Source organism: Schistocerca americana, chromosome 8 (genome assembly GCF_021461395.2).
Source record: "Schistocerca americana isolate TAMUIC-IGC-003095 chromosome 8, iqSchAmer2.1, whole genome shotgun sequence".
NCBI classification, from domain to species: domain Eukaryota; kingdom Metazoa; phylum Arthropoda; class Insecta; order Orthoptera; family Acrididae; genus Schistocerca; species Schistocerca americana.
The window spans coordinates 100,479,515-100,492,433 of NC_060126.1; the positions used below are offsets into that span (position 1 = coordinate 100,479,515).

The following is a 12,919-nucleotide window of genomic DNA, read 5'->3' on the forward strand; positions in this document are numbered from 1 at the left end:
TTTTCAGTAGTTGCAAGGGCAACAGTCTGGATGATTGACTGATCTGGCCTTGTAACAATAACCAAAACGGCCTTGCTGTGCTGGTACTGCGAACGGCTGAAAGCAAGGGGAAACTACAGCCGTAATTTTTCCCGAGGGCATGCAGCTTTACTGTATGATTACATGATGATGGCGTCCTCTTGGGTAAAATATTCCGGAGGTAAAATAGTCCCCCATTCGGATCTCCGGGCGGGGACTACTCAAGAGGATGTCGTTATCAGGAGAAAGAAAACTGGCGTTCTACGGATCGGAGCGTGGAATGTCAGATCCCTTAATCGGGTAGGTAGGTTAGAAAATTTAAAAAGGGAAATGGATAGGTTGAAGTTAGATATAGTGGGAATTAGTGAAGTTCGGTGGCAGGAGGAACAAGACTTCTGGTCAGGTGACTACAGGGTTATAAACACAAAATCAAATAGGGGTAATGCAGGAGTAGGTTTAATAATGAATAGGAAAATAGGAATGCGGGTAAGCTACTACAAACAGCATAGTGAACGCATTATTGTGGCCAAGATAGATACGAAGCCCACACCTACTACAGTAGTACAAGTTTATATGCCAACTAGCTCTGCAGATGACGAAAAAATTGAAGAAATGTATGATGAAATAAAAGAAATTATTCAGATTGTGAAGGGAGACGAAAATTTAATAGTCATGGGTGACTGGAATTCGAGTGTAGGAAAAGGGAGAGAAGGAAACATAGTAGGTGAATATGGATTGGGGGACAGAAATGAAAGAGGAAGCCGCCTGGTAGAATTTTGCACAGAGCACAACATAATCATAGCTAACACTTGGTTTAAGAATCATGAAAGAAGGTTGTATACATGGAAGAACCCTGGAGATACTAAAAGGTATCAGATAGATTATATAATGGTAAGACAGAGATTTAGGAACCAGGTTTTAAATTGTAAGACATTTCCAGGGGCAGATGTGGACTCTGACCACAATCTATTGGTTATGACCTGTAGATTAAAACTGAAGAAACTGCAAAAAGGTGGGAATTTAAGGAGATGGGACCTGGATAAACTAAAAGAACCAGAGGTTGTACAGAGATTCAGGGAGAGCATAAGGGAGCAATTGACAGGAATGGGGGAAATAAATACAGTAGAAGAAGAATGGGTAGCTTTGAGGGATGAAGTAGTGAAGGCAGCAGAGGATCAAGTAGGCAAAAAGACGAGGGCTAGTAGAAATCCTTGGGTAACAGAAGAAATATTGAATTTGATTGATGAAAGGAGAAAATATAAAAATGCAGTTAGTGAAACAGGCAAAAAGGAATACAAACGTCTCAAAAATGAGATCGACAGGAAGTGCAAAATGGCTAAGCAGGGATGGCTAGAGGACAAATGTAAGGATGTAGAGGCCTATCTCACTAGGGGTAAGATAGATACCGCCTACAGGAAAATTAAAGAGACCTTTGGAGAAAGGAGAAACACTTGTATGAATATCAAGAGCTCAGATGGAAACCCAGTTCTAAGCAAAGAAGGGAAAGCAGAAAGGTGGAAGGAGTATATAGAGGGTCTATACAAGGGCGATGTACTTGAGGACAATATTATGGAAATGGAAGAGGATGTAGATGAAGATGAAATGGGAGATACGATACTGCGTGAAGAGTTTGACAGAGCACTGAAAGACCTGAGTCGAAACAAGGCCCCCGGAGTAGACAATATTCCATTGGAACTACTGACGGCCGTGGGAGAGCCAGTCCTGACAAAACTCCACCATCTGGTGAGCAAGATGTATGAAACAGGCGAAATACCCTCAGACTTCAAGAAGAATATAATAATTCCAATCCCAAAGAAAGCAGGTGCTGACAGATGTGAAAATTACCGAACTATCAGCTTAATAAGTCACAGCTGCAAAATACTAACACGAATTCTTTACAGACGAATGGAAAAACTAGTAGAAGCCAACCTCGGGGAAGATCAGTTTGGATTCCGTAGAAACACTGGAACACGTGAGGCAATACTGACCTTACGACTTATCTTAGAAGAAAGATTAAGGAAAGGCAAACCTACGTTTCTAGCATTTGTAGACTTAGAGAAAGCTTTTGACAATGTGGACTGGAATACTCTCTTTCAAATTCTAAAGGTGGCAGGGGTAAAATACAGGGAGCGAAAGGCTATTTACAATTTGTACAGAAACCAGATGGCAGTTATAAGAGTCGAGGGACATGAAAGGGAAGCAGTTGTTGGGAAGGGAGTAAGACAGGGTTGTAGCCTCTCCCCGATGTTGTTCAATCTGTATATTGAGCAAGCAGTAAGGGAAACAAAAGAAAAATTCGGAGTAGGTATTAAAATTCATGGAGAAGAAATAAAAACTTTGAGGTTCGCCAATGACATTGTAATTCTGTCAGAGACAGCAAAGGACTTGGAAGAGCAGTTGAATGGAATGGACAGTGTCTTGAAAGGAGGATATAAGATGAACATCAACAAAAGCAAAACAAGGATAATGGAATGTAGTCTAATTAAGTCGGGTGATGCTGAGGGAGTTAGATTAGGAAATGAGGCACTTAAAGTAGTAAAGGAGTTTTGCTATTTGGGGAGCAAAATAACTGATGATGGTCGAAGTAGAGAGGATATAATATGTAGGCTGGCAATGGCAAGGAAAGCGTTTCTGAAGAAGAGAAATTTCTTAACATCCAGTATTGATTTAAGTGTCAGGAAGTCATTTCTGAAAGTATTCGTATGGAGTGTAGCCATGTATGGAAGTGAAACATGGACGATAAATAGTTTGGACAAGAAGAGAATAGAAGCTTTCGAAATGTGGTGCTACAGAAGAATGCTGAAGATTAGATGGGTAGATCACATAACTAATGAGGAAGTATTGAATAGGATTGGGGAGAACAGAAGTTTGTGGCACAACTTGACCAGAAGAAGGGATCGGTTGGTAGGACATGTTCTGAGGCATCAAGGGATCACCAATTTAGTATTGGAGGGCAGCGTGGAGGGTAAAAATCGTAGAGGGAGACCAAGAGATGAATACACTAAGCAGATTCAGAAGGATGTAGGTTGCAGTAGGTACTGGGAGATGAAAAAGCTTGCACAGGATAGAGTAGCATGGAGAGCTGCATCAAACCAGTCTCAGGACTGAAGACCACAACAACAACATTGTATGTTGCAAGAAGAGTGCACTGTCCTAACACAGGGATCTGCTGTCCTGAATATGTAGTGAGCTTAACAGTTGCGGCACGCAACGGAGGTTTGCCCAGTTGTTTGTACGTATCGTGATTGAGCAATGAAACTGCAGCTCCGGTATCGAGTTGGAATGGTATGACCTTGTCATTAAAGTCCAAATGTACAAAAAGTTTATTGTCCTGCTGACGACAAGAGCGACTGTCTCATGCAATTTGAACTGATAAAGGTACAGCATCACTTGCTAATTGACGTGATTTCCGGCGACGTCGACGCACACTTTTTGTGGGACGAACACAGTCACTGTTAGAAAGAGTGGCACTGGACAAAGTGGAATTAACTACATGAATGTCCATGGGCGAAGGTTCACGAGCCTGAGTATTCTTGGTTCGATTCCGGCGCGAAGCAAAGGGCCTGGAATTGTTGTGATTGTCTGATCTGAGCTTTTTCTGGCAAACACTTTGAACATGTCCTTTCTTATGACAGAAAAAGCAAATAGCTTGGCGTGACGGGCAATTGTCACGTGAATGTCTAGTTGCACACCGTGGGCATGATTTCACTGCATTTGTGTGCTGGCGCGGCACACCTGGTTTAGAGCGTGGCGGCAGCTGCGTGGACGTGCGCGAGGGCAGTTTACCGGGCCGCGCAGCGCGCCCGGCGGGCCGGTTAATGTTACACACAGCTGGCGAAGTTTCAAAAGATTCCTGAGCAAAGTCAAGCGTGTCTTGTCTATCTAATATGTCTATCACTTGCTGAAGGGAGGGATTAACTAGTTTCAAAATCTGTTCCCGTATGCGAACATCAGAAACGTTCTGTGCAATTGCATCACGGACCATTGTATCTGAATAAGGGAGTCCACATTCACACTCAAAAGCACAATCCCTTGTAAGGCCTTGCAATGTTGCAACCCACTCCCTATTAGTTTGACCGGCCGTACGTTTTGTACGAAAGAAAGTATACCTCTTTGCAACGACATTAACTGTTTCTTTGAAATAGGCATCCAATGCCGACAAAATTTCTTCGTAGGACAGAGTTGCTACGTCGCGTTGGGGAAATAATTTCACTATCACACGGTACGTTTGCACCCCTACAAACGCCAATAAATGAGGCTGCCGGTCATTACCTTGAATTCTGTATGCGGCGAGATGAAATCCAAACTGGCGTGACCACTCAGTCCATGTCTCTTGCGCCGCGTCAAAACTGCGAAACGGCGGTGCAACTGCATGTTGTGGCTGCGGTAGCGGTGAAGCGGCGGCTGCCGCATCGTGTTGCAGTGCACGTTGACCCTGGACGAGCTGTCCAAGGGCATCCAATAACACCTGCGTCTGCTGATTCTGCAAGCGATAAAATTCGGACAGTACATCTGGCGAAGCCATGACACAAGTAAATGTAAGCAATTAGAGAGAACAAGACCCTTTCCGTTGACTCGTCGCCAACTGTTGTGGCGTAACAAGACTGCTACGCCACACTGAAGTAGCCGAAAGGCACGCGTTAATCTCACTTAGGCTAGAGAGAGGTCTGAAACAGGATACGTAATAAATGGTAACAAGAAAAGTACGTAGCTGCTATAATACTTAACTTTTAATCCATTATTTGTCTACAGCATTCCTTGATGATACAAGTGAGACTCTATCTTAAAATGGTTAATGGCGCCTTGCTAGGTCGTAGTCATTGACTTAGCTGAAGGCTATTCTAACTGTCTCTCGGCAAATGAGAGAGAGGCTTCGTCAGTGTAGTCGCTAGCAAAGTCGTCGTACAACTGGGGCGAGTGCTATTCCGTATCTCGAGACCTGCCTTGTGGTGGTGCTCGGTCTGCGATCACACAGTGGCGACACGCGGGTCCGACATGTACTAAGGGACCGCGGCTGATTTAAAGCTACCACCTAGCAAGTGTGGTGTCTGGCGGTGACACCACAGTAACCCCTGTCCATATCAAATCTACTAACCACCAGCAACACCTCCGCTTTGACAACTGTCACCCATTTCTTATTAAGAATTCCCTTCTATGGAGCCTATCCATGACTGTCACATCTGCAGTGATGAGTGGTTCCTCTTGAAATATACTGAAGGTCTCACTGAGGCCTTTACAAACTGTAATTATCCTCCCAACCTTGTACAAAAAAAATCTACCATGCCTTATCTTTCCAGTCATCCACCACATCCCAAAGCCTCACTGTCGGTCCACAGAGGAGCATTGCCCTCATAACTCAGTACCACCCTAGACTGGAGCAACTGAATTACATTTTACTGTGTCCAGACTAAGCGCCTGCAACTCTCGCTTCCCGTGAAGCAGACCGGTACAGTGGGCCCCAGACCGAGTAGGGGTCAGCCTGGCCGGTCGTCCCGGAAACACAGACACTTCCCAGAGACCACCAGGGGCGTCCACGGCGCCGCAAAAGGTCGCCACAGCTGCAGACCTCTTTCCTTCCACTCGACACATGACTGCAAATAGAGCCAGCCATATCCATGCGCCAAGCAGTATTTAGGCTGGCGCAGGAGCCTGGACAGGCAGTTCACGCCGAGCGAGCCCACTGGTGTCATCGTAGCCGCTGCGTCATCGTCCACCGCCACCAGCGTACCGGAGCCATCCTCACAGGGCCTCTACTCGTCCTCGGACTCAGGTGATGGCAACGTGGACTCCGCGCCGCTCTTCACGAGACGCTCGGGGCTTGGTTTGGTGAAGTTGTATGGTTACTACAGACAGTTCATGTTTGGAAGAATCTCTGGTTTAGTTATTGGTAGGCTTGGAGGATCAGTCCTACCTCACGAATATTGTTTTGTAAATTTTGAAGAAAGACTTTAGTTTAAATAAAAACGCAATAACTCACACTCTGAGATTTTCCTATCTGCGGACGGCAGATATATTACATTCCCTGCCAGGGTTTTGACTGCCTTTTGTCGTGCCCTGAAATCAGAAATGTCCTGTTATTCTTCAATTTCTCCAGGTGTATTTCATGACGAAATAAATCTTGGGTGAGCAGCCTAGTGTGAGTGTACAAAGGAGACAATATTTCGGCAGTCAACCTTGTTGTCATCATCAGGTGTGCTGATGTACTGCCAAGGGACGGCAGGTATGAGGTATATATCAGATTCCCCCTTCCCCTCCCTCGGGCGCTCCCTCTGCGATCTGTGCCACAGGCGCTCTCTCGGCTGTTGACGTGGGGACGTGCCCACACCATATCCGTAACTCTTCAGATTTCCTGACATACTTGTGAGCTTTGACATGGTTTCCCTGTTTACTAGGGTTCCATTACCTGAATCTCTGGAACTCATCGGCTGGAAATTTGATGAGAAAACCACTGATCTCTTCAGACATGTTCTAACATCAACATATTTTCTATTTGATGGTGACTACTACAAGCAGACCGAAGGTGTTGCTATGGGAAGTCCTCTCTCTCCCATCGTCACTAACATGTACATGGAATATTTCGAGGAAGAAGTCTTGGAGTCAGTGCATCTAAAACCTACCTGTTTCTTCAGATACGTGGACAACACATTTGTTATTTGGCCACATGGAATTGACAAGCTGATGGAATTTCTCACACATCTCAACTCAAGGCACTCTCAACAAGAGAATATCAAGTTCACCGTGGAGGTAGAATCAGATGGGATGCTCCCCTTCTTGGATGTTCTTGTCAAAAGACGAGATGACAGCAGGTGGGGCATAGCGTGTATAGAAAGAAAACTCACATCAACTTATATCTACACGCGGATAGCTGCCACCACCCTGTTCAGAAGAATGGCATGCTAAAAACTCTTGTACACAGAGCTCACGCTGCCTCTGATGAGGACAGTCTCCAACAAAAATTGGCCCATCGGAAGTCCCTGTCTCTGAGTAACGGTTATAAGGAAAGGTAAATCTGGGATGCTCTATGTCTGACACTCATAACACAACCGGCAGAAACTAATGAAGAACCAGTGGAAAACACAGCCATGGCATTCATTCCGTTTCGTGGGGTCTTATCAGGAAAAGTTGGACGCATTTTACACAAATATCAAGTAAAAACCATCTTCTGCCCTCCAACTAAAATCAGAGCAACTCTTGGAAGTGTTACGGATGACCTTGGTTTACGTAAATCAGGGGTTTACAAAATACCAAGCCATGCCAATACATAGGTCAGACAATTCGCACCATTGAAGACCAATGCTGTGAACACCAACGGAAATTACATCAGCCTAATAAGTCTGCAATTGCCGATCATTGCCTGTCAGAACTTTATGGCATGGATTATGACAAGACCAAGGTCCTAACACAAACGTCAACATATTGGGACTGTATCATCAAAGAAGCTATAGTGATCAGAATAAGAAAACCTGAACTGAATTGTGACAGCAGCTATTCCCTTAACCAAGCTTGGGAACCAGCCATTATCTGGATTAAGCAGAAGATAGAAATATCCCATAATGTACTGACTTTGAGGGCAGGGGGAGGAACCTCTGAAACACTGCTGGCAAACCTCCCTGGGCGCGGACCTATGAGGGAACTACCAGATGCTGGGCCACAAGCTGGGCATTGAACCCCGGCACGGACAGCTGAGAGAGTTCCCAGGTGTGGACGGCGGAGGGAGTGCCCAAGGGAGGGGGAATCTGATATATACCTCGTGCCTGCTGTCTCTTGGCAGTACATCAGCACACTTGATGGTGGCAACAAGGTGAATTGCCAAAATATTGTGTCCTTTGTACACTCACACCAGGCTGTTCACTCGAAATTTATTTTGTCGAGAAATGTCCTGGCCACTGTCCTTCCCATCCCTTCCACAGTGGTATGCCACTATCCACTGAACCTACACAATATACTCGTCCATCCCTACACTACCCCTGATTCCAACCGATTACCTTGTGGCTCATATCGCTGTAATAGGCCTACATCCAAGACCTATGCCATACATCCTACCACCACCTACTCCAGTCCAGTCACAAACATCGCCTATCCCAGCAAGGGCAGGGCAACCTGTGAAACCAGTCATGTGATCTACAAGCTAAGCTGCAACCATTGTGACACATCCTATGTGAGCATGACAACCAACAAGCTGTCTGTCCGCATGAATGGCCACCCGCAAACTGCAGTCAAGAGACAACTGGAGCACCTGGAGAACCCTGTTGCTGAGCACGTTGCCCAACACGACATTCTTCATTTCATCCTGTGCCATATAGATCCTTCCCATCAACACCAACTTTTCCGAACTGTGCAGGTGAGAACTCTCCCCACAATATATCCTGTGTTCCCATAACCCTCCTGGCCACAACCTTCTTTAGTCATTGCCCTTACTCACATTGCACCTTCCCTGTTCCCACTTCATTACTACAAAGCCCTCTATACCACCAACATAATCAGTGTCCTTACTTCTCTCCTTTTCTCCTTTTCTGCTACCCAGCCCCCCATTTCCCCACTGCCTCCAGCTAACCTCCCGATTGCACCAAGTTGCCATACCCTGCCTCCACCTTGTCCCTGCATTCTCGCCAGCAGCACTTCACTGTCCCCCACCCCTACCCTGCTATTCCTTCACCTCCTTGTCCCAGCTTTCTCCTTACCCCCACCCAGTTGCCTCTCCCATCGTGCACTACTGCTGCTGCTTGCAGTCTGGCTTCAGCTGCCAGAAACTATGGTCATGTGTGTGAGTTGCATATGTGTGTTTGTGTCTGTCAGTCATCTATTTTTGACAAAGGCCTTGGTGGCCAAAAGCTTATTTTGTGGCAGTCTTGTTGTTGTGCCTGTCTGCTTGTCAGCATCTCCACTATGTGGTGAGTAGCAACTATCCTTTTTGTAATATTGTTACATTCCATCCTCGATTTTCCATTGCTTGAAATTGTGCATGTGAAGGAACTGAAAACTATGTGCTGCAGTGTAGTGCGTATTTTTTAACAAATGTTGGTCCAACCGTTTAATAAAAGGAACTAGGCTTAAGATTATAGAAGATGAGACAACCAGATCAGGTAAGCTGCACCTCTCATCCTGCAGTCTGAGTGACTTGCCATTCCTCTGTAACCTAAGGAAAGCTGGGATTATTTATTTTAGTTTTGTATGTATCTGTTAACAAGTTAACCCCGAGAAGATAAGTGCTGCCCAGTCATTCTGTCTCACAATTTTATGAAATCAGTATCTAATATGTTATCCAAAGATTCCTACTGAGCCTTTTCTTTTTCAGTATTCCATTCCCAGAACTACCAGGTTGTATTCTATTGTATTCCTTTCCTCATTTGTGTCTGTCATAGCCTAACGTTCCCTTTAAAACTCTAAATAACCTCTGGTTCTTTCAATTTTTACAGGTCTCATCTCCTTAATTTCATACATTTCTGCAATTTCTTCAGATTTAATGTGTAGCTTGTAATCTGTAAGTCATGGTCAGGGCCCACATATTCTTCTGGAAATGTCTAGCCATTTCAACCAAACAATGAAAAATCCGGGATGGAATGTGACAATATTATGAAAAGGAAAGTTTGCATTCGCCATATTGCAGAGATCTGAGTCACAGATGGGCACAACAAAAAGACTGTCACAAATAAAGCTTTTGGTCCGTAAGGTCTTCATCCAAAATGGACAACACACACACACACACACACACACACACACACACACACACACACATGACTCCTGTCTCAGGCAACTGTAACCACTGTGGCAACAGTAGCTTGAGACTGCAGTCACGTGTGTGTGTGTGTGTGTGTGTGTGTGTGTGTGTGTGTGTGTGATCTATTTTTCACAAAGGCCTTGTGGGCTGAAAGCTTTATTGACAGTTTTCTTGTTGTGCCTGTTTGTGACTCAGCATTTCCGCTGCATGGTCTTGCCATTAAAAATTGGATTACATGAGTGTAGCAGGTAAAAATAAGTTGATTATTGTAAGAGTAAGAGCAGTGGTATGTTTGAGAGTAGTTGCTTCTCTAATGTAAGTAATTCCCATAAATATCAGTGTGAGCAGAATAGACTACTCATAATTTATTGTTAGCAGTCTTGCAGAAAAATCTTGCATTGGTTGCTTCTCTGAGTTAATGTGTAACTTATGTCAATCCAAACCCTGGAAAACCCATTCTCAGGATTATATTTATGAGATATAATGTCTCAATGCATGATTGATACTGCATAAAATATGTTATCATCAGTAAGAAGACATTGAAGGAGAAAATTTCACCTAACAAGTCTCATTAATATGTATGTTCTGTAATCTGACATTAAAAGTGCTTATATTTGTGTTTGTGTTGTAGGGATATTTTGCAGCCATTGGTCTTATTTGGTGACAATTTTGCACTAAATAGTTATATTATGACTGTTACAGTGAACCACTGTGGGGGATAGAGGCACGCAATGCGGCTATTGCCAACAGCTACTTTACTTGTGCAATCAACCGTGTTGGCACTGAATACTTTCCAAACAAGTTTACCTCAGGTGATGGTCGGGAAGCACACCAGGACTTTGGCCACTTCTATGGTTCAAGTTATGTGGCAGCGCCAGATGGTAGCCGTACACCAGTAAGTAGAACAAGTAAACTAAAAATGCAGTTGTATATTATTCTAATTGCTAATCACTTGTGCAAAGACAATAATAACAATTAGTTGACATTTGATTCCTTCTTATGGTATGTTAATGATATTTGCTTTTGTAACAGTTATAATCCACCTTTCCAACCTGTCATTTCTTCGTTACCGTATTGTAAAAAGTTTCACTGTCTATGTATCTATCTATCTATCTATCTATCTTGGGATTTCTAGTGCCAGTCATCTTTTGGGAGCCACTCTAAAAGTGCCAACAAGTTGAGAAGGTTTCATTGGAGTGAGAAATTTGAGTAGTTTTGCCAAATCAGCATGGAAAATGAGCCTTCAGCCACATTGAAGTGACTCAATGTACTGTGCTCATATAACACAAAACACAAAGTAGGCACCCAGATGCAAAAGTACTGTGTTCAGGCTTTCATCACTGCAGGAAGAATTCAGCATAGCAGCATTGTACCACTCTTCTGCTTTCAGGGAATTCATACATGAGGTACATCTTGGCCATGTCTTGATCAGTAAGCCTATCCGTACTGCTGTATGTCACTGTTTACATACAACTAATACTGCCAAAAAACAGATCTGGGACAGAACTAAGTAGCACTAAATGCAAGCTTGAGGGTGAACAGTGAAATGGACATTACTGTTGTCAACAGCAAGTACCGTGAGTGACTAGACCAAGTTTCTTTCCAAACAAGACAGACAGCAAATACCACTGACATTAACACTGTTGTGCAGATATTTTCAGTTCAACTGAGATAGAAAGATAAATGATAATAAAAAATATCAAATGATATAAATTAGTCTGTAATTGGTCATCAGAGACCATACCAAAATACTTAGAAAATATCCCTGAACTACCTCTGACATTCTGCCAGCGGAGTTGGCAGTTCATGTTGCAGTACATGCACGAACAGCCACCACCAAACAGTGGCCAACCACAAACTTACACTGCTGCTACAAGCGCATTTCGTGACTACTGTATCATCATGCACAGCTGAACAAACAGTATGTTTGTCCTCTCTAGTACTAGTTACGGGGGACTTGAGGTCCAGCATGGCATCAAGTATCGCCATCCTGAACGTATCAATTCCATATTTGTGTGACAGTCATGGGATCTTGTCCAGTGTGATCAGCGATATCGCAGAATGGTGAACAGCAGTCTCAGTAGGCCACAACTGTGCCACTGTCAAAATCAGACAGTGCTGGTAGACATTTCTCCTTTTTACATGAGGAGCGCCATGATCTTCTCACAAAACTTAGCAATTGTACGTGATTTCTGCATATTATCTCCTTAAATACAAAATGCAGAAGGTGTGACTCCTACTCACTTCATGTGATTCTGCAGAAATGCTAATCATTTGGTTATCCAATCATGTAGTACACTACATGCCAGTCTGACATTTGTTGTGCACTGTCTTCATTGTGTTGCACTTTTAATTGCCAGTGGTGTAACTGTGAAATTTCTTTACAAGTGCATACAGTTAATATGGAAATAGTATCTTGTTTTCTATATTGAATCATTTCAATTGCCTGTGGTTAATGAGAAAAATAATTCAAGAATGAAAAGAAAGACAATATTAATTTCATTTATTTTATCTCATTATTACAGAATAAAAGAAAAATAAGCCAGTTTGTGGAATTTTCTTGCACCCTTAGATAGAACAGTGCAGATGAACTAATAAGTCTACAAAAAACTGTGAGGAACAGTGCTGCACATTCATCAAGCAGCAGTGTAAGTTTGTGGTTGGCCACTGTTTGGTGGTGGCTGTCCGTGCATGTAGAAGTCTATTTTGTTGTCATATCGACAGAAAACACTGTGGCTTAGGTATATGACGAGGCTGCTTTCAGCTGTGGTGCTTCCTTTGTATGGATAAGAAGTGGCAGTGACTACACTCTAGTACCAAGTGATGGATATACACTCTTAAAACAAAAAAGTGACCCACCATATAAGAATTATTTGATTGGGACAGATGGAAGATTTTATGTACTTGTACTTGTACAAATGATTGCGATTTCAGAAAAATTGGATGATTTATTCAAGAGAAAGATCTTCGCAAATTGGTCAAGTCAATAACACATTGGTCCACTTGCGGCCTGTATGCAAGCAGTTATTTGGCTTGGCATTGATTGTTAGTCTTTGCAGGATACCTTCCTGAGAAATATTGTGCCAAATTATGTCCAACAGATGCATTAGGTCATTAAAATCCTGAGATGGTTGGAGGACCATGCCCATATTGCTCCAAGCATTCTCAATTGGCGAGATCCCT

General features: G+C 43.5%; 1 protein-coding gene across 1 annotated transcript in view; it reads left to right on the forward strand.

The window, feature by feature from the left end:
• LOC124544835 (beta-ureidopropionase) overlaps positions 1-12,919 on the forward strand; it is a 164,754-nt gene that overhangs the window by 130,209 nt on the left and 21,626 nt on the right. The window contains exon 7 of the mRNA XM_047123536.1: positions 10,439-10,631. Coding sequence (XP_046979492.1) covers positions 10,439-10,631 — 193 coding nt within the window. The remainder of the gene's footprint in view (positions 1-10,438; positions 10,632-12,919) is intronic.